Raw genomic sequence first — 27,648 nt, 5'->3', positions numbered from 1 at the left:
GTATCTTACTCATTCTGAGAGAAAAAAACATCCTTCAAATTTATTTTATGTGTCTTCTGTTGTCCAATTACATTTTTACAGATGCAGTACATTCGTAAAATGGAGACTGTTCATGAGCAGTAACAACTCAATCACACAGTACATAATGACTTACATTCCACAGGCTGATCATGTAATTGTTTTATATACAGTACCATGAATGCACATTTGTACAGCATGGTCAACCAACCAGCAGGTTAGTTTTCTTAGGTGACGAGAGGTGGCTATAATACTGTAGGAGAGGTATCATAGCTATGATACATAGTGAAAGTATGCATGTGTTCTCAGTTCTTCATGTGTAGTTTATAACCGGACATACAGTACTATATACATAGAGACCAGACCGCATACAAGTCTGAAAGAAAGTCACCTTTATTGAATGAATATAAACAAGCTGGCCAACACTCAATAGTAATATTCTGATACGGCACATACAATAGCAAACGTCTGGGGCAGTGGAGACAGGCTCCTACAGTAGGTTTTAAAACACAGTATCCATGCTGAACAGAACATTCTCTCTCTCTTTCTCTCAGGGGGTTTCCTGCAACAGAGTGTTCTGATTCTCTCTCTATTTCTTTATCTCTTACACATGCGCACACACACCTACAGTACACACACACACGTATGCATGCGCACACACACACACACACACACACACACACACTTCTCACAGATTTACACGCGTAACACCCCAAAAATATGCCGCCTCTCTCACAACACTGCACAGGTTGTCTACTAGGGACACGGAAGGTGAGGAGACACACACCACTCTCAAACACAACATCACACTGTCACGATGCAGAGGCAATTCATGTATAAGAACTGGAGCATCATGGGAAATAAGCCCACGTTCACACAAGTAATCATTCAGCATGCTGGACACACATTTAACTTGTTCCTAAATATTTACTGTACAGCAGAAAACATTTACTATTACAAATAGTACAGTCCCAAACTGACATATTCAATAAGCCAAACTGATTAAAAAAAATTGTAATCAAGAAAAACTTAAATACAAAAAATTTACGCAATGATTCAGTAAAAAAAGAAAAATCTGGCGTTGGTCACAGTGTTTTGTTTCATCCAAAGGTTTGCATTTTCAACATCATACAATAAATCAAATGCAACTTGTACACGACAAAGAAAGTGAATCTGCCTGCCTGTATTAGGCTTCTCATACTCTGAATCAGGTCTTTTACTCCTTCGATTACTATTGGTGATGTCTGTTGGCCTTCAACTCCTGGGTCGTGTTCATTAGGCACCAAAACAGAAAAAAATGCACTGAAACAGGGAAGGACTACCTGGACTTGTCCAATGAGAAACACTCATTCTCATTTCCCGTTGCTAAACATTTTAAAACATTGCTTGCCCTAATGAACACAACCCTGGTGTATGTTAACTGACCGGCCATTGATGAATCCTAAACAGTTTGATTGTACCTCAAGATCTCACTCTGCATAGAGGATAGGAGATTCTCCCCAACCTTTCACACTCAATTGGCACATTACGTAAAAATCTGCATGCATCAGCACAATGAAGTGTTCCACATTTTCTACCATGTTCTATACACCAGGTGCTGGATATTCACTTCTCATAGTAGGAGAACCCCCTACTTCAAGTATTCAGTTGTAAATGACCTGAAAATTGAGGATTCTGAATCCGTTCCCCATGATGGTAAAGTGAGAGGTTATTCGCACCTCCATCCGTGTGCTCTTCTGGATTGCCTTTCCTTTTACAGATCATTAGTACCAATCTCTGACATTGAAAACGAAAATACAACATCCACACAACGCCTTTATTTTTTTCTTCAATTTGATTTAATCCGAACTGGCGATTGTTAGTCAATCGGAGGAGGAGTTTTGTGAGGCAACTGTCCTGTCTGTATTCTGTGTTGAAGTTGACTCAGAGGTGACGATCGTATAGGGATCACTTCTGTTTGGATCCCAATGGAGGATGGGGCACTTTTCTACAACAGTCACGATATCAGCCACAAGGAGGGACACACACACACCACACACACACACACACACACACACACACACACACACACACACACACACACACACACACACACACACACACACACACACACACACACACACACACACACACACACACACACAACACACATATAATATATGCCAATAATATATGCCACGGAGGGGGCAGGTGGTGGTGGTGGTACATTCTACGGGGTGGGGGATGTAACAGTCTTGGATGTTTTCTCACTAGAAGTGTGGTTTTCTACACACTCAACTGTCACATATGTCACCACATCTGGGTACACCAGGACAACAGCATGAAGACAACAACAAACAAAACACAGAGACCGCTGGACAATGCATCTGCAACGACGGAGTCACTCCAAACCTCCACTTTAACAAAGGTAGTGATAGTCCTCACTCACAAGTGCACGTTTCTATCTGCTGTGCTGCAGAAAATAGTCTCTTTGCTACTTTAGTGAGCTGCAAAAATAGAATGTCTTCCCCTCTGTGAGAAGACTAAGGTCTCACCGTGTGTGTGTGTGTGTGTGTGTGTGTGTGTGTGTGTGTGTGTGTGTGTGTGTGTGTGTGTGTGTGTGTGTGTGTGTGTGTGTGTGTGTGTGTGTGTGTGTGTGTGTGTGTGTGTGAGAGAGATAGTCTCAAAATAGATTTCTCACACTGCAACAGGAATGTAACATTAGCTCTTCTAAATGAGAATGGAATCATTTTCTCACTCCTTTCCTTTGGCCTGTGTCTCAAGGTTTCTTAGGCCAGACTATCCTTGGTGAGAACCACAGACAGGGAATGTTGCTTGCTGCTAAGGAGTTTTTTCTTGTACAAAACAGAGGAAAGTCACATACGGCACTCCACACACTGAATAAGGGTTTTCTCTATCCTTTGGACAGTTAGAAAAATTAAATAAAACATGTATTTTTATCCTCAATATTTTTTGTTACTGACAATATTCTGACCACACATAGACACACTACATAGATCTCTCTCTCTCTCTCTCTATATATATATATATATATATATATATATATATGTATACGATATGCACAGGCCACCTTGTTGAGAAGGACAAAACGAGTCACTAGGTTTGGATTTGGGTTAGCACAGACTGCTGAAAGAGAAGAAGACAGGGGAGATGAAGAAGATGAGGAGGAGGAAGGAGGCAGTCAATAAGTAGGAGAGACAGCTGTAAAGATATGGCAGGAAATCTCATGGGTGTCCATGGATGGCATCAAACATATAAAATCTATAGCCTCCTTGCGCCATTTCCTCAGAGTCTCCAGCTGATTCTATGTACAACACAGTCTTCTACAGTTTATAAGCACATCAGGTTTTGGGATCAACTCCCTATTGTATGACATGGATGCACAATGTCCAATGGCCATGTCTCTCAGCTGTTTCTCTGGTTGGACACCATGTTGTGTGAGCACCAGTGATCTAAAAGCACCATTAGAAGTATCCCTGCAACAGGGGAGGAGGAGGTGCATAGGTGCATATCACGCTGAGAAACACATTATAACAACGGAATCTGATTGGTGTATGTTCTGAATAAACCATTCTGATTGGTACTCATGCTGCTTTAATACATCTAAACACTTTTTGATTGGTGCCCTTGACTTATGACTCTCATCAAAGTGGCATTATTAGTTCTGACGTCTGCATAGATTGGAGTTCTGACTGCATCTGGTTATCAACCGAGGTAACAGGAGAGATACACAGATGGCAGCCCTAAGCCCAAAGTACCTGCGACACCCCCAGTACAGGGCCCTGCCCATAAGGCCATTCCAGACTGCACACTAACGGCACAAGGAAACCTTCAGTAGTCGAGGCAAGGACCGTGGCTGCCCATTGGTCAGATTAGAGCTCTAGTGGCTGTTTTGTTCAGATAAGAGCTCTTCCTTGTTCTGATTCACTTTGCACAAAGCACTCATAGCCATGGTCAAGCACTGCAAATGAAACACACTCAACAGATTTTTAAAAAATTATAATAATAAGTAGCACAACTTCACTTTTAGAGAGACACAGCGAAGGAACTTCCTCTGAAGCAGGTTAGCTGTTCACGCATATGTAAACGTGAACTAAAGCTGTAACTGTACGGCACTTCATTAAATATGTGGAAAGAGAGCAGGCAAAGAGAAAACAACAAAACACAACATAGTAAAATAAGCACTGTGACGCTGCTGTGTTTGACTGTCAGTAGGGTGGAGACTGCCAGGCAGGGGAGCCAAATCATAGCCAGCCGGGGGTCAGCAGGGTGGGGCAAATCAGGTAAACAGGGTGGAGCCAGTCAGGTGAACCAATCAGAAAAAGGACTGTTGATACAGAGGAACTAATCAGCTGAAAAGCTCAGGTAAGCAAAGCAGGCGGAGACAGGAGAGTGAACCAATTAGATGCAGGTTACTGAGAACGGGGGAGCAAGCCAGGACTGGGTTCAGTACGTTTTCACGTTCTGGAACGTTCCATTGAACAGAAACAGTGCTGTACTGAATGACTGCTGTCAGCATGGCCACAAATATGTCACTCATTGCTTCAAGCCACACCCACCCAAACGGGAGGAAACGTACCTAGAAGTCTGTTCAAGAACGTACAATAATGTTTTGGGGAAACGTTTTGTTCAGTACAAACCGTTCCGCAACGTAGCAAATGTTCAATTGAACTGAACGCACCTCATGTAAACAGTGCAGAGCCAGTCGTTAGATCTTAGCCTGGTGGGTGAAGAGTGCAGCTAGTCTTATGAGAGTGGGTGGGGCTCTGTAGGGACGTCAGGTGACAGACAGGTGAGCTGAGCATCTTGACAACTATACCAGAGTGGTTGTGTGAGTTTGGCTGTGTGAGCAGAACCACAGAGCTGAGACCAGACAGCTCAGATATCTGTCTGTCTGAGTGGGGCCCAGTCTGTCCAACCCAGTCTAACTTCACAACACCTATGTGTCTGCTGGAAGACTCCTCCTCCCCAGAGTCACTCTCAAAGAGCTGCAGCTGCCCCTCTTCACATGATGGCTCTTCAGTCACCTGTAAAAACACACACAATAGTACAATCAGCACTACGGTCATTACTGTCCACTTACAGTGATCGTCGACTGAACACTAACCAGTAACTCACAGTGCTTTATTCTACATCTATAAATGTATCCTGATTGGAACATTCCTGGAATCACGAAAGAATAAGCATTTCTCAAAAACCTGGGAATTTTGCAACCCTAAAGAGGACTCTCCACATGAAGTTGGTCTGAATCTAGAACTGGGTTGTACCTCAACTATCAGTCTCCTCGTCTGGCCCTCCCACCTGCTTCATCCCTCCTCTTCCTCCTCCTCCTCTGCATCCTCATCAAAAAAATAAAAATAAAGGCCCCATTGAAGTGTGGATTGTATGGTGGTAACAAAAGGTTGGTAGGTAGTCAATGTATTTCAGCATCATGGAATGGCTGTGCTCCTCCAATAGTAACTGAATCACCTACAAACGAGGGAGGGAGGGAGGGAGGGAGGGAGGGAGGGAGGGAGGGAGAGTTACTTATCAGTCAGCGAAACATGTTTTTACCACAGCACACTGCTAACACAGAGAAGGCATGAAGTTGTTTCAAAACATCTCACCCCTCCGAACGTCAGAGCTTTGGTTGTCATGGACACGATTACGCCCAAATGCCCTCCTCGTCATCCTATCGGTGACAGTGTTATATGGCCGGCAGAGAAGGTCAGCAGGAAGTGAAGAGAGTAGAAAGAAGTTAGTATAAGTCAAAGGTTATGTATTAGTCAACGAGGGGATATGCATTCTATGGAAAATAATGAATGACGTGGAATGTGTGTTCCTCGACGCACCGGCTATAGCTCCGTAGTGGTCCTGTACAGAAAATGATTCCAGTTTAAAACTGCAGTAAAAGCGCAGTAACTGCAGTCGACTGGTATTTTGGACTCAGCAATTGCAGAATAACTGCAGTTGAACAGCAGTTATACTGCGCTGTAAATGCAGTTAAACTGCAAAATTACTGCAGTAAATGTATTTTTATTTTGGACGGAGTATTTGCAGCATACTGCATTTATACAGCACTCTAACTGCAGTTATACTGCACACTAACTGCAGTTATACTGTAGTGTACTGCAGTTATACTGCTCTCTGACTGCAATATCTTTTTCGTAAGGGTGAATTACCATGAATAAGAACTGTCTAAACAGAAAATTATTGCAGGATGTCCAAGGATATGCAGTAACACATTTGCCACTAGAAACATTCAAATGAAGGAGTTAACAAGTTTACTAGATAGATACAGTAGTTGCCTTGATAACCAAACAAACAGCCTTGCTAGTTTAGCTAACCAAACCATAAATCCATGCTTGGTATTATGAAAATCAAATTCCACAATGCCAATAATGTTTTCAAACGTATAACATTTAAGTGCTAACGCCCGAGAAGCCGGTGTTTGAAGGATATATTGGTATGGGTGTTGTTAGGCCCGAGACCAATGTTTCCAACATATTCAAATAATGATTGACATGTTTTAATAAAAAAAATGAATTCTAATGAATTTATTCATACTATTTCATCCTTCCACAAGATATAGTCCCGAAACAAATCTAAGGTTGCTATCCCAGCCGGCTGGTCGTTCGTTCTATTGGTTCGGTTGCCAGAGACACGACCAAGTCATTCAGTCTTTTTGTTCTATATATATGGATGTGACCCAGTCTTTCATTCTAAATGTTCCATTGCCATACTGGCTGGTAACGTTCTTGTCCCTTAATTGTTAGCTAGCCAACTACCGCTAACTTATAGTCAAATCCAACAGTGCAGACAGAATAACAACAGTTGCTGCATTTGTTGAAGATGTTTTAAGGTGATATTTATTTGGATACATCCATAACAATGAGCTAATGAATCACAATTTCGCCTAGCATAGAACATATGCTCTCTCGTTAGGACACTGTTGTTTTGAAGAGTTAGCCAATAACACAGCTAACACAATAACTTCAAACTGAAGCTGGAAAGACTGCAAACTAGCTGTACTTCGTTTTACCTTTTTTTCATTTCACATTTGTTTGTATATATTGGTCTATAAAAAAGTGACTACAGGACTGGTTTGCTATCACCGACTGGAACATCGGACAGAACATACCCCAACCAGAAGCCATGGATTACAGGCAACATTCGCGCTGAGCTAAAGGGTAGAGCTGCCGCTTTCAAGGTGCGGGACTCTAACCCAGAAGCTTACAAGAAATCCTGCTATGCCCTGCGACGAACCATCAAACAGGCAAAGCGTCAATACAGGGCTAAGATTGAATCATACTACACCGGTTCCTACGCACATCTTATGTGGCAGGACTTGCAAACTATTACAGACTACAAAGGGAAGCACAGCCGCGAGCTGCCCAGTGACACAAGCCTAGCAGATGAGCTAAATCACTTCTATGCTCACTTCGAGGCAAGCAACACTGAGGCATGCATGAGAGCATTAGCTGTTCCGGACGACTGTGTGACCACGCTCTCCGTAGCCGACGTGAGTAAGACCTTAAAACAGGTCAACATACACAAGGCTGCGGGGCCAGACGGATTAACAGGATGAGTGCTCCGGGCATGTGCTGACCAACTGACAGGTGTCTTCACTGACATCTTCAACATGTCCCTGCTTAAGTCTGTAATACCAACATGTTTCAAGCAGACCACCATAGTCCCTGTGCCCAAGAACACAAAGGCAACCTGCCTAAATGACTATAGACCCGTAGCACTCACGTCCATAGCCATGAAATGCTTTGAAAGGTTGTTAATGGCTCACAACACCATTATCCCAGAAACCCTAGACCCACTCCAATTTGCATATCGCCCAAACAGATCCAAAGATGATGCAATCTCTATTATACTCGACCCTGCCCTTACCCACCTGGACAAAAGGAACACTTATGTGAGAATGCTATTCATTGACTACAGCTCAGCATTCAACACCATAGTGTCCTCAAAGCTCATCACTAAGCTAAGGATCCTGGGACTAAACACCTCCCTCTGCAACTGGATCCTGGACTTACTGATGGGCCGCCCCCAGGTGGTGTAGGTAGGTAGCAACACATCTGCCACGCTGATCCTCAACACTGGAGCTCCCCAGGGGTACGTGATCAGTCCTCTCCTGTACTCCCTGTTCACCCACGACTGCATGGCCAGGCACGACTCCAACACCATTATTAAGTTTGCAGGTAACAGTGGTAGGCCTGATCAACGACAGCAACGAGACAGCCTATAGGGAGGAAGTCAGAGACCTGGCCGGGTGGTGCCAGAATAACAACCTATCCCTCAACATAACCAAGACTACAGAGATTATTATGGACTACAGGAAAAGGAGGACCGAGCACGCCCCCATTCTCATCAACAGGGCTGTAGTGGAGCAGGTTGAGAGCTTCAAGTTCCTTGGTGTCCACATCAACAACAAACTAGAATGGTCCACAGCAAAACAGTCGTGAAGAGGGCACAAGAAAGCCTATTCCCACTGAGGAAACTAAAAAGATTTGGCATGGGTCCTGAGATCCTCAAAAGGTCCCACAGCTGCAACATCGAGAACTGGTTGCATCACTACCTGGTACGGCAATTGCTCAGCCTCTGACTGCAAGGCACTACAGAGGGTAGTACATCACTGGGGCTAAGTACCGCCCAGTACATCACTGGGGCTAAACTGCCTGCCATCCAGGACCTCTACACCAGGCGGTGTCAGAGGAAGGCCCTAAAAATTGTCAAAGACCCCAGCCACCCCAGTCATAGACTGTTCTCTCTACTACTGCATGTCAAGCGGTACCGGAGTGCCAAGTCTCGGACAAAAAGGCTTCTCAGCAGTTTTTACCCCCAAGCCATAAGACTCCTGAACAGGTAATCAAATGGCTAACCGGACTATTTGCATTGTGTGCCTCCCCCCAACCCCTCTTTTTACGCTGCTGCTACTCTGATTATCATATATGCATAGTCACTTTAACTATACATTTATGTACATACTACCTCAATTGGGCCGACCAACCAGTGCTCCCGCACATTGGCTAAATGGGCTATCTGCATTGTGTCCCACCCACCACCCGCCAACCCCTCTTTTACGCTACTGCTACTCTCTGTTCATCATATATGCATAGTCACTTTAACCATATCTACATGTACATACTACCTCAATCAGCCTGACTAACCGGTGTCTGTATATAGCCTCGCTACTTTTATAGCCTGTCTTTTTACTGTTGTTTTATTTCATTACCTACCTATTGTTCACCTAATACCCTTTTTGCACTGTTGGTTAGAGCCTGTAAGTAAGCATTTCACTGTAAAGTCTACACCTGTTGTATTCAGCGGAAGTGACAAATAAACTTTGATTTGATTTGATATATCCATAAAAATGATGCCAGCTGATTCATGATTTTGACTGGCTGAGAAACACTGCCTTCCTCTCTCTCTCGTCCCGACTCCCAACCCCTACACGTTCATTACTATGGAACAGTTGAAGATCTAATTTTCGAATATTGAAAGAGTAAGGTTTATACAAATCTCAGCCATTGAAAATTACATTTTAGTTAAAAAAAAATGTGAGATAATGCTTTTTATAGTGGAGATGAAGTTTAGAATTTCAATTCCTGATGAAATATTGGATTGCGCAGTCAGAAGGAACAAAGTAAATACGCATTTTAACGTCCTAGATTTTGCCTGTGGTAAATTGTGCAATAGACACTGGCTGGAATGCGCTTTTAACCAATCAGCATTCAGGATTAGACCCACCTGTTGTATAAGTAAGAATGAACTATAACCATTGAACTCTACCGTGCTGATATACCATGTGGTGTAGGGAAATAATGCACAAAAGTACTTCACTACTGAATAGGGTGCCATTTGAGACACCGTGTAGATTTAGACCCACAATGCAACACTCTAGCTATTAGACCACCACACCACAGAGAGGATAGTTCCAGGCCCTGATTGTAAACACAACAGAGAGAGATCTGACCTGGTCAGGGGAGGGGCGATGGCCGGCATGGGGGGGTCCTCTGGCAGGCCCTGGTCCTCCTCGGTGGTGTGGGGGTGGGTGGCGGGTGTGCCCGCCGTGCTGTTGCGGAGCGTGTGGAGGGTGGTGGGGGTGCTGCTGGGGATGTGGGTGCTGGGGGTGGGGGGCTTGCAGAGGGGGGCCGTGGGGGTGCTGCTGTGGATGCTGTTGTGGGTGCTGTTGGGGGTGCTGTTGTAGGTGGGGTGCTGCTGCTGTGGTGGAGGCCCATGGGGGTGCTGTCCTGGGTGGGCGTGTTGTTGTTGTGGGTGTGGGTGCTGCGCTTGCTGTGGGTGCTGGGGCCGTGGTTGGTGTTGTTGGTGTTGAGGCGGAGGCTGTTGGGGATGCCCCTGTGGATGCTGCTGTGGATGAGGGGGGTACTGCTGTTGAGGCTGTTGGGGGTGCGGGTGTTGTTGGAGTGGGGGCTGGGGGTGCTGGGAGTGTGGGGCATGGGGGTATGGAGGCTGTTGCTGCTGCTGGGGGTTAGGAGGGTGCTGATACTGTGGCTGGGGGAGCTGAGCCTGGGGGCCCGGGTGGGGTTGCTGGGGTTGGGTGTGATGAGGAGGATGGGGGTGGTAGTGGTCGTCTTCATAGTTGTCAGCAATCAGCTTCATCCTGCTCTGTGTCTGTGGAACAAAACACAAACATGTCAGTGCTACAATTTAACACGAGAGACCAAACACTGACTTAGTCATTATGAGAACCTAATGACAAGGAATTTATCTAGTTAAAAGAGAGAATAGCAACCGAGTAGTTGAAATAAAGGTTCAAACGGACCACTGCTGCTATCGTGAGCAAGTCTTTCCTGCAAGATATATATGTTGGATCTCCTGTATGAATAAAAGCAGGGTTGGGGTCAATTTAATTTAAATTCAGTCAATTCAGGAAGATAACTGAAATTCTAATTCTAATTTAAAATACTATTTAATGAGAAAGAAAGGGAATTAGAATTTTAATTTTACTTACTGAGTTGACTTAATTGAAATGGATTTGACATCAACCCTGAATAATGGTTGAATACAAGGTCCACCTGTGTTTTGTTTTCAGTCCTGACCTGCTGTTTGAGTTGGTGCATCAGTCTGTCCTTCTCCCTCTTCAGAGCCAAAACCTCTTCCTGAGTCTTCTTCTTCCCAGAGGCAGACAGCTCTAGCAGAGCGATGTTAGCGTCCTTCTCACTGATAGCTGCCAGCAGGGCCTGTTGCCTGAGGAGAGAGAGGAAGAGTGAGAGAGTGAGAGAGAGCGAGAGAGAGAGGGAGAGCAAGAGATACAGAGAGAGGGGAAGGGAGAGAGAGGCAAGACATGCCTCTTTTCACATCCAAAGATTGATCATGAGATGACTTTAAAGCATTCACAAGGCCAAGCAAGTTCTGCTTTATATTATTTTACTACATGAATGATTTACCGCAGCCCCTCTTGAAAACCCTAAATTAATATAACACAAATATCAAGAATATCAATAGTTTTCATTGCTCTGCTTATGTAGAGTATGATTTCCTGTGGCATACTTCATTTCCAGGATCTCCTCCAACTGTTTCCTGCGCTCCTGCCTCATGTTTGTCAGGTGACCGTCTCTCTCCTGCAGGGACTGCTGGGTAGACGAGAGGCGCTGCTTGGTGGCGTCCAGCTCCTGTCTGGTCCTCTCCAAGGTGTTCATCATCTCCTCCAGCTGATACACAAACAGAGGATGTGACTCTCCCTCTCTCTGTCTCTCTCTCTCTCTCTCTCTCTCTCTCTCTCTCTCTCTCTCTCTCTCTCTCTGTCTCTCTCTCTCTCTCTCTCTCTCTCTCTCTCTCTCTCTCTCTCTCTCTCTCTCTCTCTCTCTCTCTCTCTCTCTCTCTCTCTCTCTGTCTCTCTCTCTCTCTGTCTCTCTCTCTGTCTGTCTCTCTTTCTCCTCTCTCTATATCCCCTCACTTTCTGTCGCTGCTCTACATGCACTACCATGTTAAACTATGATGAGAAATCTTTCTCTTTCTGTCTCACACACACATACTATACATATATAAGCACACCTTTACATGCTGTCCTGAGTCCATGGTGTTGTCCTTTCGAGGATCCCCCACTATCTGACCAGGCTTCTTGTCCCCTTGGGGGCCTAGTTTGAGGTTGGGACCCCCCTTCTTAGTAACTTGCTCCTTGGCCTGCCTGGATGGAGTACCACAGAGGAGGTCAGAGTTCAACCCCTTACAGTCATACTAACCATCTTTATACTGCACCACTACCAGGACAACTGATACCAATAGTTCCTGATCATTTCCCTTTGTGTTGGGGAAACAACTTTTGAGGCATTACTAATACTTTGTCTACTGCACGTTGTCTGTAGATACAGTATAACACGGGAACAAGACACACAGAACTCCAACAGCATAACACACATATAAATGTTAAATACAAGGTGACTGTGAGACTCATTAGAAACACGACATACAACAGGAATCTCAGGTTAGACATACAGGTACTGTAAATTATACTGGTATTTTGATATAAAATCAATGAAAAACATTCTGGAGACGTACAGGAAACAAAATACAGGAGACATAAATGAGACACAGATGAGACATAGACAAGTCCATGTTAATATGTTCAGAAATGACTCACAGGTTTAGGCAGCAAGAGTTAGATTGGAGGGGGGGGGGGTAGTTGCACCTCTCAGGGGGAGGAATGGGGGTGTAGGGTGTTGGTGGGGGGCATGCCAAAAGGGGTTCGCTACTTACCTGGGTGCTAGGCTGCAGGTGGAGGAGAGGAAGAGGAGGAGGAGGAAGAGGAGGAAGGATGGATGGTACGACAAGAGGAAGCAGCAGCTCACACAGGAGACAGGAGGAAAAGAGGAGGAGAAGAGTAAAAGAAACCATAGAAACGTTAGAATCATAACAGAAAAGAAGAACGACAACAGAGGACCCGGCAACAGAGTCTATTCAGAGACAGACAGGGGAGATCATCATCATCAGAAGCACCAATGAGAGTCAGTCACTGAAGGACACAGCAGGACACAAAGCTAATGCAGGATGAAGAGGATACATCTTCTCCTCTGACAGCCAGGTTAGAACCCTGCCTGTGTATTAGCTGCTGGCTGCACAGCCTGTGAGTGCGGGCCGAGCATGCAGTCAGGACACCATCCGGGCTAGATAGAGGGGGAGCGAGCGGGGGTAGGCTAGGAGGAGGGAGGGGGACAAGAGAGCTGGTATAGCTTGACAGCAAGGCGGAGAGGAGCCCAAGTGGCAAGGCAGCAAGGGAACCAGTCAAGGGAGCCATGGCAGCCAGACAGACAGAGGGGTCCAAACAACTGACTGATACCCCTCTGGACCAAAACAAACTAGGCTCTGTGTGGATTCAATAGAGGACATACAGACCCTACCTACTAAAGCAGCTCACTCATTGAGCAGGGCACAGTTGACCTGGAGCACTGCAGCTCTAGTCATGCAGGCCAGGCTACTAGGCTGAGAGCTAGCCTTTACATCTGGCACAGCAAGCTGGGCAGGGGAGTGGGCAGGGGAGAGGGCAGGGCAGGGCAGGGCAGGGCCGGGCAGGGCAGGGGAGTGGGCAGGGAGACCAAGGGAGAGCAGGGGAGAAGTCAGTTTAGAGAGGATGGGTTTCACTGTGAGTAGTAGGGTGGAGGTATTGAAGTATAAATCGTGAGGCTGGTTGTGGGGGAGGATGAGGGGGCAGGCGGGCAGATGGGGAGCTGGAATGAGCAGGGGAAGCAGCGTGCTCATGGCAGGAGAAGGACACAACTCTAAAGACCTTCCTGCTGTACACAAGCTACACCAAACAGCCAACACACAAAATAACACATAACATGGTGTGTGTGTGTGTGTGTGTGTGTGTGTGTGTGTGTGTGTGTGTGTGTGTGTGTGTGTGTGTGTGTGTGTGTGTGTGTGTGTGTGTGTGTGTGTGTGTGTGTGTGTAAGGTACATGTACAATATGTGCATTTTCTACAGTACAGATCCTATAATGGTATTCTGTTGTAATGAGAGAACTCATGTTAAAGGATGGGAACAGGGCATGTATAATTGAAAAGGAATACATATGTTGTATATGCCAAAACTGACATATATGAGACATATACAGTATATGATATCATTATGGCTTGTATATGTACAATTGTATTTGTTAAATGTGTTTTTGAACATATGGACAAGTTCATTATTAGTACAATATACTGTATGTTTCTGTTCATTCATACAGTACTACTACAGATGATTGATTAGTTTGTGATATAGTTAGTTTGGTCATACACAGTGCCGTCCGAAAGTATTCACACCCCTTTACTTTTTCAAATTGTGTTGTGTTACAGCCTGAATTTAAAATGGATTAAATGGCATTTTGTTGTCATTGGCCTAAACACAACATCATGTCAAAGTGGAATTATGCTTTTCAACATTTTCACGAATTAATTAACCCCGTTGTTATGGCAAGCCTAAATAAGTTCAGGAGTACAAATGTGCTCAATAAGTCACAATGAGTTGCATGGACTCACTTTGTGTGCAATAATAGTGTTGAACATGATTTTTGAATGACAACCTCATCTGTGGACCCCTTTACATACAATTATCTGTAAGGTCCCTCAGTCGAACATTTCATTTCAAACACAAATTCAACCACAAAGACCAGGGAGGTTTTCCAATGTCTTGAAGAAGGCACAGTGATGCCGAAACGTTGGTGATTTACTCAATAAATTACTGGGAGTTTATATATAGAGTGTGCGACTCTCTTTATTTTTCATAGCTTATAGTTTATTCGCCGTTAGTCAGCACCTCTACGTAAAATCATTTTCTCTGGGTGTGCGCCAGCTCATTTTTATATATTTGAGCATTCAATATACAAAAAAGTAAACATTGAATTACGCTTTGAGCATGGTGAAGATATTAACTACACTTTTGATGGTGTATCAATACACCCAGTTACTACAAAGATACAGGCGTCCTTCCTAACTCAGTTGCTGGAGAGGAATGGGGACGGCAAGAAAGAATCCTGTACAAAATACAAATATTCCCAAACATGCATCCTATTTGCAATCAATGCTCTAAAGTAATAATGCAAAAACTGTGGCAAAACAATACACTTTTTGTCCTGAGTATTATGTTTGGGGGAAATCCAATACATTACAGAGTACCACTCTCCATATTTCCAAGCATAGTGGTGGCTTCATCATGTTATGGGTATGCTTGTAAGTGTTAAGGACTGGGTAGTGTTTCAGGATTAAAAAAAAGAAACTGAATGGAGCTAAGCACAGGCAAAATCCTAGAGGAAAACCTGGTTCAGTCTGCTTTCCACCAGATACTGGGAGATTAATTCACCTTTCAGCAGGACAATAACTAAAACACAAGGCCTCATCTCCACTGGAGTTGCTTACCAAGATGTTATTGAATGTTCCTGAGTGACCGAGTTACATTTTTTACTTAAATCTGCTAAAAAATCTATGACCTAAAAATGGCTGTCTAGCAGTGATCAACAACTAATTCGACAGAGCTTGAAGAATTTTGAAAAGAATATTATTATTATTATATTATAACGGGCAAATGTTGCACAATCCAGCTGAAACCCAACACAATTTGGAATAAGTCAAGGGGTATGAATAATTTATTGGAGGCACTGTATAACATTTCTTTTTTTCAATTTCCCATTCTCACCTTAGTTACTGAATCATAAAGGGTGAGCAGACAGACACGGGTGGAGAAACAGGTTGAAGACATGCACACAATGATACAAACGCATGCACATGCAACGTAACACACTCTCACACACAAAGCATGCACGCACACACATACGGACACACACACACACACACGGACACACACGGACACACACACACACGGACACACACACACACACACACACACACACACATTCACACACACTCATACTCAAACACACACTCCCACACACACACACACACACACACACACACACACACACACACACACACACACACACACACACACACACACACACACACACACACACACACACACACACACACACACACACACACACACACACACACACACACACACACACACACACAGATGCAGAATTTTGCAAAACTTCTGCCATGAAAGTTGCAAAACAGATCCAGTGATCTTTACATAACATGGACGAGCTGATGGGCTTCCAAATCAAACCAAAGAAATTAACAGATGAGAGCAGCAGAGAGCCCATAGCGTTGGTATAACGATCTGTGGATCTCTCAGTCGTACAGACTGACAGCAGGCAGACCCGGACAGACAGACATACGGACAGGTGAGACCAGATGCAGGTGCAGTCGCAGTCGCAGACGTAAACCACGAGGGCAGCCGAGCTGAAGTGCCAGGGGCAGAGCACTCACTTTCCCAGGAAATCCCACACCATTCCCCCTATCTGCTGGGGGGCAGCGGGGGCAGCGGAGGACACAGGGGGGAGTGGGTCAGGGGGGGCTCTGCCACCGGGACCGTGGCGAGGGACAGGGCCGAGGCCGGGGCGAGGAACAGGGGCAGAGTGAGGGGGACTGGGCCAGGGGTAGAAGGAGGAGGATGAGAAGGGTAAAAGTGTTGGGTAGATACAGAGAGAGAGAAAAGAGGGAGAGATAGTTGTAAGAAGAGGAAGAAAGAAAGAAAGAAAGGTGGAGAAAATGTTTAAGGGAGAGGAGGTGGATTGCCAGGAGTGAAGGGCAGCAGGAAAGAAGACATGGAGACACAGAGAGAGGAAAAAGGAAAGGTTGGCGTGAACAAGGAACAATTAAAAGAGGAAGATTTGGGAAAAGACGGTAAAGAAGAACAAAAACACTGTTAATTAATCCAACAGTCATATCATGAGTTTGGCACACGGAATATAATGGCACCGTATCACCGCCAGGGGGTGCTCGTGAGACAATAATTTACAGTTTGACCCACCTTGAGTGTCAGAACAGACCCTTTTATGCAGTATTTTACATGACCACTTGGGTTCTTACTAAAATGGCCAATCCAAAGTCTAAAGATGAAATGTTTGGTTCATTAATGCTCTATGAACTATAAGTAGGACGCAGGTTGCCGCCATTGGCCAGTACAGAACCCAGGCAGGGCAAAACATAGGAGGGCATGGATGGACACCAGAGCAGCACAGTACAGTCACAGACTCACAGGATGATGTAACACCCAATAAACCATCAACACCAACAATAACAACAGCAGGATGAGCGACTACGTCAACTGCACAAGACCACGTGCACATAGAAAGTCTCACTTACACAGAGGAACAGAAACAAAAACGTAGCAACGGTATTACCTCTCCAGCTCGGCGATCTTCTTGTCCTTGTCGTTCTTCTCGCTCTCTACCTCTCGGAGGATGGTTAGTAGCCTCTCCACCTCCGCCTGGGCCTTGCCAGACTCCTCCTTGTAGTAGGACACTTCCTTCTCCAGGAGCTTTACCCGCTGTTCCCGCTCCCGCTCCACATAGTCTGGGTTCCCCCTGGAGCTCAGCCCCGCCATCTGCTGCTGCTGTTGGACCTCGTGGGCCTCGTGGGCCTTCTGCATGGTCATAGCCGTGGGGAGACAGACACATACACACACACACACACACACACACATACACGCACGCACACACATGGACGCAAGTATGAACTCATACACACACACACATACACACACACACGCACGCACACACATGGACGCAAGTATGAACTCACACACACACACACACACACACACACACACACACACACACACACACACACACACACACACACACACACACACACACACACACACACACACACACACACACACACACACACACACACACACACACACACACACACACACACAGAAAAGGGAGAGAACACAGAACAGGCAAACTCCACAGTCAGTCAGTTTCTTATATGAACTACTCGTCTCCTCACTTCTCTTCTTTCTCTCTCTCTCTCTCTCTCTCTCTGTACTATTTGAATAGAGCATAGCGAACAGGTGGCATCAGAACCTCTACTGGCTCATCAGCTCTGACTGACTGTCATGTGTTCCATTAAACAGTCCCGTGATCACAACTGAAGGCTGCTTATGCCTGTTACTATATGCTAATGCTAACAGGAAATACAAGCAATATGGAAAAGGTGAGATTCGCAATTCTGTCATTAGTGTCATTAGTTTGCCTCCTAACAGACTCGCTGACCTCATGACAATAATTTTTTAGTAGCCAAAGCAGACTGTTTCCCATACACAGATTAATAAGCCTAGTCCTGGACAAAAGAGCACTTTCAAATGGAGATTCAACATTTAGCGTGAACTACTTTTAGTCCAGGAGTCAGCTTAATCTGGGTTGGGGGAAACAGGCCCTGCGTGTACAGGATGGACTAGGGCCTGTATACACAAAGCATCTCAGAGTAGGAGTGCTGATCTAGGCTCCTCACCTGTCTATACGATCTTATTCCTTATCATCTCAAAGGTTAAACTGATCACAGATATCCTACTCTGGGACGCTTTGGGAATTTAGGCCCTGGTTATAATCACTGTCATCTCTCCTCTCTTATCCCTCCGGATAATCACACAGTATCACCTGTGGTGTGTCCAAGTCACTGAACTAGGATAGGGTTTTGACCATCATACAGTACAAATTGAACAGCTCGAGTCCTCTTCTAAACACACAAAACAGATCAGAAGTAGACGTCACCTCTGAGACATCATATGGCCACGCTGACAGTCACAGAGCCACACCACAGACCCAACACAAGAGCTAATGCAACGAGAGAGCATACTGTATCCAGACAAACATACGCCACCACAGTAAGCCACTTCAACCACTGCCAACGTTAGACGGGCAACATTACGCCTCTATTGAATTGACCACTTATCAACGTGTAGACAGTGAAGCGAGCCAAACAGTGACGATAAAACAAAGCATGCGATACTCAGGAGGACCAATCACAGCATGCAAAAGCAAGTCCAACGCGGCAGGGAAGACAGTCTTTGCAATGCTTTCCCCATGAAGAGAGTCGGGTCAATCCAGCAGTGACAGCAAGTGACATATTTCAAGCATGAGGAGTAAGGTCAGAACTAATCGTTTGGGGGAATCTAATGCTCTTAGCTGCGGGTGGGGTTTTGGTGCGTACCTCTAACTGACATGAGAATTGAGAGTGAATCCCGAATGGCACCCTATTCCCTACAGTGTACTACCCGATAGGCCCTGGTCAACGGTAGTGCCGTATAGGGAAAGGGTGCTGTTTGGAACACACAGTATGCACGGCCTATTGCTACGCTAACATTGGTTAGTTATTAAATCCACGTTTGTTTAAACAGAGTTGTACAGAGCTGATGGATACCTTGGTATCTTACTATTAATCATAAGTCATGATGACGGATGTGAGAACACGATAGAAGAAGAAGAAACTGTCCATAACTTTCAGCTAATTCTCTATTTATTTATTTTTTTGTTGTTGCTAGGACTATTTGTAAGAAAATCACATTATACCACCATTGCACTGGTCTTAAAACAATTACTTCTTACAGAGACCAAGGGTTGAGCATGGCGAGCATTAGTTGTTGATCTTGTTGTTGTTGATGTGCCTAACTGAGGGACAGAGAGACTACCTTTTAATGGTTGTGAGAGCTTCAAGTTCCTTGGTGTCCACATCACCAACAAACTAACATGGTCCAAGCACAGTCCCCTCCGGAGACTGAAAAGATTTGACATGGGTCCTCAGATCCTCAAAAGGTTCTACAGCTGGTAGAATGGCAACTGCCTGGTAATGGCAACTGCTCGGCCTCCGACCGCAAGGCACTACCGAGGGTAATGGGAACCGCCCAGTACATCACTGGGGCCAAGCTTCCTGCAATCCGGGACCGCTACGCCGGGAGGTGTCAGAGGAAGGCCCTGAAAATTGTCAAAGACTCCAGCTACCCCTAGTCATAGACTGTTCTCTCTGCTACTGCACGGCAAGCGGTGCCGGAATGCCTAGTCTAAGTCCAAGAGGCTTCAAAACAGCTTCTACCTCCAAGCCATAAAACTCCTGAACATCTAGTCAAATGGCTACCCAAACTATTTGCATTGTCCCCCTCCCCTCTCCACACCACTGCCACTCTCTGTTGTCATCTATGCATAGTCACTTTAATAACTTTAATAACTCTACCTACATGTACATACTACCTCGACTAACCAGTGCCCCGCACATTGACTCTGTACCGGCACCCCCTGTATATATTGTTACTTATTACTGCTGCTCTTTAATCACTTGTTACTTTTATCTCTTATTATTTTCCGTCTTTTTTGAAACTGCAATGTTGGTTAGGGGCTCGTAAAGTAAGCATTTCACTGTAAGGTCTACTACACCTGTTGTATTCGGCGCATGTGACTAATACAATTGAATTATTTGATTTGATTTGCTTGACTCCCATGGTATTGACGCATTTACAGAAATTCATTCAGGTGTATTTTGTGTCTTTTGGCGAATGCGTTTTAATGATCTAAAGTTGCACTGTTGCAACTGCATGTAAACACACAGTCCAGATCAAAGTGAATGATGGTAGGCCTGTTTGCACAAAGGCCTACTGTAGCTCTGATTGGCCATGGTGCTCTGATCTGCGTAGAATCCGGTCCTGGACGAGACAGGTGTTTTTATTCGGTTTTATTTACTGCTGTCTCTGTTAATTGTCCAAAAGCACGGCCGCTTTCCCCACTCTATGTTACTATAGAGTTTTCACAAACGCCTTAGTATACAGTTGAAGTCGGAAGTTTACATATACTTAGGTTTGAGTCATTATTAAAATTCATTTTTCAACCACTCCTCAAATTTCTTGTTAACAAACTATAGTTTTGGCAAGTCGGTTAGGACATCTACTTCGTGCATGACACAAGTAATTTTTCAAACAATTGTTTACAGACACATTATTTCACTTATAATTCACAGTATCGCAATTCCAGTGGGTCAGAAGTTTACATACACTAAGTTGACTGTGCCTTTAAACAGCTTGGAAAATTCCAGAAAATGATGTCATGGCTTTAGAAGCTTCTGAAAGGCTAATTTACATAATTTGAGTCAATTGGAGGTGTATCTGTGGATGTATTTCAAGGCCTAACTTCAACCTCAGCTATTTTTTGCTTGACATCATGGGAAAATCAAAAGAAATCAGCCAAAACTTCAGAACAAAACAATTGTAGACCTCCACAAGTCTGGTTCATCCTTGGGAGCAAATTCCAAACGCCCGAAGGTACCACGTTCATCTGTACAAACAATAGTACGCAATAATAAATACCATGGGACCACGCAGCCGTCATACTGCTCAGGAAGGAGACGCATTCTGTCTCCAAGAGATGAATGTACATTGGTGCAAAAAGTGCAAATCAATCCCAGAACAACAGCAAAGGACTTTGTGAAGATGCTGGAGGAAACAGGTACAACATTATTTTTATCCACAGTAAAACGAGTGCTATATCAACATAACCTGAAAGGTCGCTCAGTAAGGAAGAAGCCACTGCTCCAAAACCACCATAAAAAAGACAGACTATGGTTTGCAACTGCACATGGGGACAAACATTGTACTTTTTGGAGAAATGTCCTCTGGTCTGATGAAACAAAAATAGAACTGTTTGGCCATAATGACCATCGTTATGTTTGGAGGAAAAAGGGGGAGGCTTGCAAGCCAAAAAACACCATCCCAACCGTGAAGCACGGGGGTGGCAGCATCATGTTGTGGGGGTGCTTTGCTGCAGGAGGGACTGGTGAACTTCACAAAATAGATGGCATCATGAAGCAGGACAATTATGTGGCTATATTGAAGCAACATCTCAAGTCATCAGTCGGGAAGTTAAAGCTTGGTCGCAAATGGGTCTTCCAAATTGACAATGACCCCAAGCATACTTCCAAAGTTGTGGCAAAATGGCTTAAGTACAACAAAGTCAAGGAATTGGAGTGGCCATCACAAAGCGCTGACCTCAATCCCATAGAAAATGTGTGGGCGGAACTGAAAAAGCGTGTGCAAGCAAGGAGGCCTACAAACCTGACTCAGATACACCAGCTCTGTCAGGAGGAATGGGCCAAAATTCATTCAACTTATTGTGGGATGCTTGTGGAAAACTACCCGAAACATTTGACCCAAGTTAAACAATTTAAAGACATTGCTACCAAATACTAATTGAGTGTATGTAAACTTCTGACCCACTGGGAATGTGATGAAAGAAATAAAAGCTGAAAGAAATAATTCTCTCTATTATTATTCTGACATTTCACATTCTTAAAATAAAGTGGTGATCCTAACTGACAGTCAGGAATTGTGAAAAACTGAGTTTAAATGTATTTGGCTAAGGTGTATGTAAACTTCCAACTTTAACTGTATGTAATTCCCAAACATTACAAGATTTCATGAAAATTTGAAAATGACCATATCTAAGTGCTCGCTTGTCAGAAAATGTTTTTAAACGTGTCATATTCTTCCCGGGGGTGTATTTGAACTGATTTTAATACGATTTCATGTTGCTAAAATTCTACTTTAATGTCAAGCTCACCAAGAACAGCGGCGAATATCCAACTCCAAAAAAAACATATATTTTTTTTTACATGAATATTAAATGCCTAACTCATAATATGAGTGTAGTTGGAAAGCTAAATCATACTCATTAAGTGCAAAGGTCAACATGCATACTACATGATGTGAAAGATACACCAGTGACAGTGTAACTGGGTCCATGTGACCATGACATGATCCCCCACAAGTTAGATAGCACGTTCCAGGATATTGAGGTGGATTTTGGTGGGCGGAAGGTGTCCTCATGCTTTCAATATGTGCCACCACAGAGAGCTCCGGGGCGGAGAAGGACTTACAGGGTTGTTCATCTGACTGAACAGCTGCTCTGCTTGCTACATTGCAAAGGAAAGTGGTGAAGGGGGGGGAGACGGGGGAAACGAGGTGGGGGGGGGGAGACCCGGGGAAGATAGCATTAGCATGTAGCTCCATTAGCCAGAGGAGAGTGGAAACAGCAGGATCAGGGTAGAACAGACTAGCCTGGTGCCAGATCTGTTTGTGCTCTCTCGTAAAATCATATATGGTCAATGTCATACCAAACAGACAATGACCAAGGGAGTTGGCGAGACAGCACAAACTGTTCCTGGACCAGGCTAAGAACAGACATGTTACATGTTAAATGTTACATGTTAAAGCAGTATCAATACAGAGAACACCTTTACTGTATATGTTGAACAGTATGTTGAGACCATAGAAACAGAATTACACACAATATGGCCGCCGGTCCAACCATCGTGGAACATTGACTTGAAAGGGGATTCCCGTTCTAGTAATTCTATTTCTATGGTTGAGACAGCCAGGACCACTGGAGAGGAACAGAGGGAGGAGGAGGACACAGTATGGGTGGTTATGGGACAGAGAGACACACGGGGGAGATCTGATGGACATCTTTGCTCCCCATCTCAGTGGTTCTACGGTGTTGTAGGATCCTGAACGTTATTAACTCTGATCCAGTTTTCGCATTCTATCACTATAGGAATTTATATGAACAGGTGTTTGTTGTCGCTGATGAGAGGGTTTAAACAAGCAGCATATTCAAATGAGGGATTGGACATTTTCACAATGTTGCTGGAGCGTTGTGTATGTGTGCGCTAATAGTAGCAGCAGCAGCATTGTGAAAAGGGTGTGTGTTGGCAGGGACTGGGGTATATATCAGACATGCTTATTAGTAGAGAATGCTTCAGAGTTATCCTCCATGACAGATAAAACATGGCAGGTTTTACCACACTCAAGTCCAGTAAACCAGCAGGGATAGCACATATAACCAGATGTAAACCAAAATGGTCTCGGATTGAGGATGATGTTGTTGTATTATACAGTAGCAATTAAGATTAGTGAAGCAATTTTTCCATAATTGGATATGCTTGAATAATAAGTGATTTAAAGGGGAAATTCAGTGAGTATTTTCCAACTTAATGTTAGATAGTTCCTAATAGTGAATGTCGTCTATGGGCCAGGGGAATCTGTAATCCATGGTTCGGTTTTCTTTAAGCCACTACAAACTTACACTGACTTGGCCACAGCTAGCGAAATCAAATAGAATGGATGTGATAGGGGCAACTGTGCAATACTGAACATCACCTTTAGTGTGACTATGCCTACCAGCTGGACTTGATGCATGGTCAATTAAAAGTCTTCATCAGATGTACAGGCATAACACTGTCTACATACTGCAGGTTTAGATTGAATTGTAAGAATGCAACCGAAGAGAAGCAGATTAGTAAAGGAGATTATGATATGATGGTATAAAAGGAATCTCTTCCACTTGGTTCACTGAACCATTTAACCATTTACTGGCAGAACTGTGCACAATGGACTTTAGTTTCTCTCAAATATCAAACACAAGTTTTGTGCCTAACAATGTTCATTTAACTCCTTGTCATCGCTTTAACAGGGATTCTAACAGTGATTTTAACTGCGACGGACTTAAACATTGAGGCCGTCCCAAATGGGTTGTTCAGGTTGTCATCGCTAGTTTACATAATAAACATCAATGTACACCAGCGGAGGATGCTGAGGAGAGAACAGCTCATACTAATGGCTGGAATGGAGCGAATGGAATGTTATCATACACATGGAAACCAGGTGTTTGGCGTATTTGATACCATTCCACTAATTCCGCCCCAGCCATTACTATGAGCTCCAACTCCCAAGATAAGTTGCCGCCAACCTCCTGTGCTGCACACTGTAAAAAGTGGGACGGCACTGCTGTTCATCTGAAGTGCTTTTTCTGATGTGGTGTGGTCCAAAATGTCACTTTGGGTCGTTATTTTTTGTACTTTTTACCCCTTTTCTCTCCCCAATTGGTAGTTACAGTCTTGTCCCATCGCTGCAACTCTCGTACGGACTCAGGAGAGGCCAAGGTCGAGTGCCGTGCATCCTCCGAAACATAACCCTGCCAAGCCGCACTGCTTCTTGACACGCTGATCGCTTAACCCAGAAGCCTACCGCACCGATGTGTCATAGGAAACACCTTACAATTGGCGACCCGAAGTCAGCGAGCACGCGCCCGGACCGCCAAGCTCATGGGTCCCCACGATCGCGACCGGGCGCGACACACCCGGGTCTGTAGTGACACCACCTCAAGCACTGCGATGCGGTGCCGTAGACCACGGCGCCACTCGGGAGGCCCACCGTTCAACCTATTCTGTTAAATTTGTCTGAAATCAAATAACAATTTTGACAGATCACTGGGATTTATTTAATTGAATGAAAGCTTCTAAATTGCTTTCAACACCTCATGCCCATTCGCATTACATAGCGGTGGGTGCAATATAGAGGCAGCAATCTGTCAGAAGAGTTGTGGGCGTGGCCTATTGTGGGCGTGACTTTACGTTTTTTATTTTTGCCCACCCGTGAAAGTGAATATCATTACATGTAATGTGTTCCGCTTTTAAAAAATGTTGTATGATTGAATGTTCACTGCCAGCACTGAATCTTAAACGATATCTGCATAAGTACTGTGATACTAAAGAACCTGGAAAGGTTTCTATTGGTGAGTTGGTCACTATTTGGTTGTAATGTGAAAATCTTATGAAAAGAGAGTGTTTGGGGTCATTGTTTAATGTTATGGAACCAGGATAATACCTTGCTGAACAGGAAATTGATTTAATTGCTTGTAACACAATTTAAGCCATTTGGATAGGGAATTCCAATGTGACAAATCTACTCGGTACAACATGATAAAATGAGTTGTATACACATTGCATTGGGAAAGTATTCAGACCGCTTGACTTTTTCCACATTTTGTTACGTTACAGCCTTATTCAAAAACCCTTTTTTTAAAGGCTCATCATTCTACACACAACACCCCATAATGACAAAGCGAAAACAGGTTTTTAGACATTTTTTGCAAATATATATAAATGTATATAAATGTTTTTAAATACTCTATTTACATAAGTATTCAGACCATTTGCTATGAGACAAAATTGAGCTCAGGTGCACCCTGTTTCTATTGATCATCCTTGAGATGTTTTTAGAACTTGATTGGAGTACACCTGTGCTAAACTCAATTGATTGGACATGATTTGGAAAGACACACACCTATAAGGTCCCACAGTTGGCAGTGCATGTCAGAACAAAAACCAAGCTATGAGGTTGAAGGATTGTGTCGAGGCACAGATCTGGGGGGAAGGGTACTAAATCAGAGGAAACCTGGCATCATTCCTACGGTGACGCATGGTGGTGGCAGCATCATGCTGTGGGGATGTTTTTCAGCGGCAGGGACTGGGAGACTAGTCAGGATCGAGGGAAAGATGAACGGAGCAAAGTACAGAGACATCCTTTTTTTTGAAAACCTGCTACAGGATCTCAGACTGGGGCAAAGGTTCACCTTCCAACAGGACATCGACCCTAAGCACACAGCCAAGAATGGGAGACACTCCCCAAATACAGGTGTGACAAGCTTGTAGCATCATACCCAAAAAGACTCAAGGCTGTAATCACTGCCAAAGGTTCTTCAACAAAGTACCGAGTATATGGTCTGAATACTTAAGTAAATGTGATATTTCTGTTTTTATTTGTAATAAATTTGCAAAGATTTCGAAAAACCTGTTTTTGCTTTATCATTATGGGGTATTGTGTGTAGATTGATGAGGGGGGAAAAACAATTTAATCTATTTTAGAATAAGGCCGTAACATAACAAAATGTGGAAAAGGTCAAGGGGCCTGAATACTTTCCGCAAGCAATGTATATTCATTTCCATTTATGTTACTTATTAAGTTTAATCAAAGGGGGGAAAGTAATTTGAGTGTTGCAAGAAATAGGTTTCAACTTGAAATATAGCTTTGTTAATGATCCAATCTAACAATTGGTATTGAATCATCCATTTGGTTTCAACAAATGTCATCTAGTTGTAATCAGTTTAAGAAGAGTCATTATTTAGAGTGCATCTTTGAATCCCAGCCATGTAAACCCAAATTCCATGAACACTTTTAAATGATGAAGTGTTAGGAGACCTACCTTCTGTAACTGTGTCTCCAACTTACTACACTCCTCTTTCTTCTGCTCGATGGCCATCTCCAGAGACTTGAGCTTGGACTCCTTCTTCAGGCTGGAGGAGGCCAGGGATGTGGCGTGCTCCTTTAAGTCAATGAGACTGGACTACATGGGGACAAGCAGGAACAGCGAGGACAGTCAGTACCAGACCAGGAGGCACAGCACAGTAGAAAAATACAGAACAGGCCAAATTGGGTCATACTTCCAAAGAGAACAGCATCCCATGTATTTGAAATGTCTTTGTGTTTTTATGCAGATCCGCAACAAAAATGTACCCCATGGGGATAATACAATCAATGATCTTATTTTACACTGACCTCCTTCTCTGTTAATTCCAGCTGCAGGGTGTTGACCTTCTCCTTGAGGTCCTTGTTCTCCTTCTTATAAGACTCCACTTCATCCATCCTCTCGTTGTCCTCCCTCGCTCTCTGCTCCTTCAGTCTCTCTATAATACGCTCCTGAAGAGACACACACACATGGACATTAGTTCAAAGTTCATTGTTTGGGTTCTGGTTCTAAGTCCTCCGGGTGTAAAGCTCTGGGTCTTTCTGTACCTTTTCAGAGAGTGCCTCCTCCAGGGTGGCCAGGGCCGTGTCAGTGTTACTGGAGTCAGTCTGTAGGGACTTCACCCTGTCCTTCAGGTTCCCCAACTGCTTGTCCTTATCACGCAG

At 44.2% G+C, this 27,648-nt stretch overlaps 1 protein-coding gene across 4 annotated transcripts in view; it reads right to left on the bottom strand.

The window, feature by feature from the left end:
- Nucleotides 1–2,241: 2,241 nt before the first annotated feature.
- The window catches only part of LOC118389380 (ERC protein 2), a 69,638-nt gene continuing 44,231 nt past the window's right edge, over nt 2,242–27,648 (bottom strand). For 2 of the 4 annotated variants that reach the window (XM_052527361.1, XM_052527360.1), the window contains exons 9-21: nt 27,532–27,648; nt 27,295–27,435; nt 26,942–27,082; nt 22,776–22,811; nt 17,255–17,496; nt 16,338–16,496; nt 12,025–12,157; nt 11,521–11,681; nt 11,070–11,217; nt 9,983–10,641; nt 5,625–5,689; nt 5,286–5,487; nt 2,242–5,045 (exon numbers count right to left, since the gene is read on the bottom strand). The exon at nt 27,532–27,648 is cut by the window's right edge and continues 21 nt beyond it. In XM_052527361.1, coding sequence (XP_052383321.1) covers nt 5,432–5,487; nt 5,625–5,689; nt 9,983–10,641; nt 11,070–11,217; nt 11,521–11,681; nt 12,025–12,157; nt 16,338–16,496; nt 17,255–17,496; nt 22,776–22,811; nt 26,942–27,082; nt 27,295–27,435; nt 27,532–27,648 — 2,058 coding nt within the window. In that variant the 3' untranslated portion in view covers nt 2,242–5,045; nt 5,286–5,431. The remainder of the gene's footprint in view (nt 5,046–5,285; nt 5,488–5,624; nt 5,690–9,982; nt 10,642–11,069; nt 11,218–11,520; nt 11,682–12,024; nt 12,158–16,337; nt 16,497–17,254; nt 17,497–22,775; nt 22,812–26,941; nt 27,083–27,294; nt 27,436–27,531) is intronic. The other 2 variants (XM_052527363.1, XM_052527362.1) reach the window with 2 other exon arrangements.

The sequence above is a fragment of the Oncorhynchus keta genome, chromosome 10 (assembly GCF_023373465.1).
Source record: "Oncorhynchus keta strain PuntledgeMale-10-30-2019 chromosome 10, Oket_V2, whole genome shotgun sequence".
NCBI lineage: Eukaryota > Metazoa > Chordata > Actinopteri > Salmoniformes > Salmonidae > Oncorhynchus > Oncorhynchus keta.
This window is presented reverse-complemented; position numbering and strand designations above follow the sequence as displayed.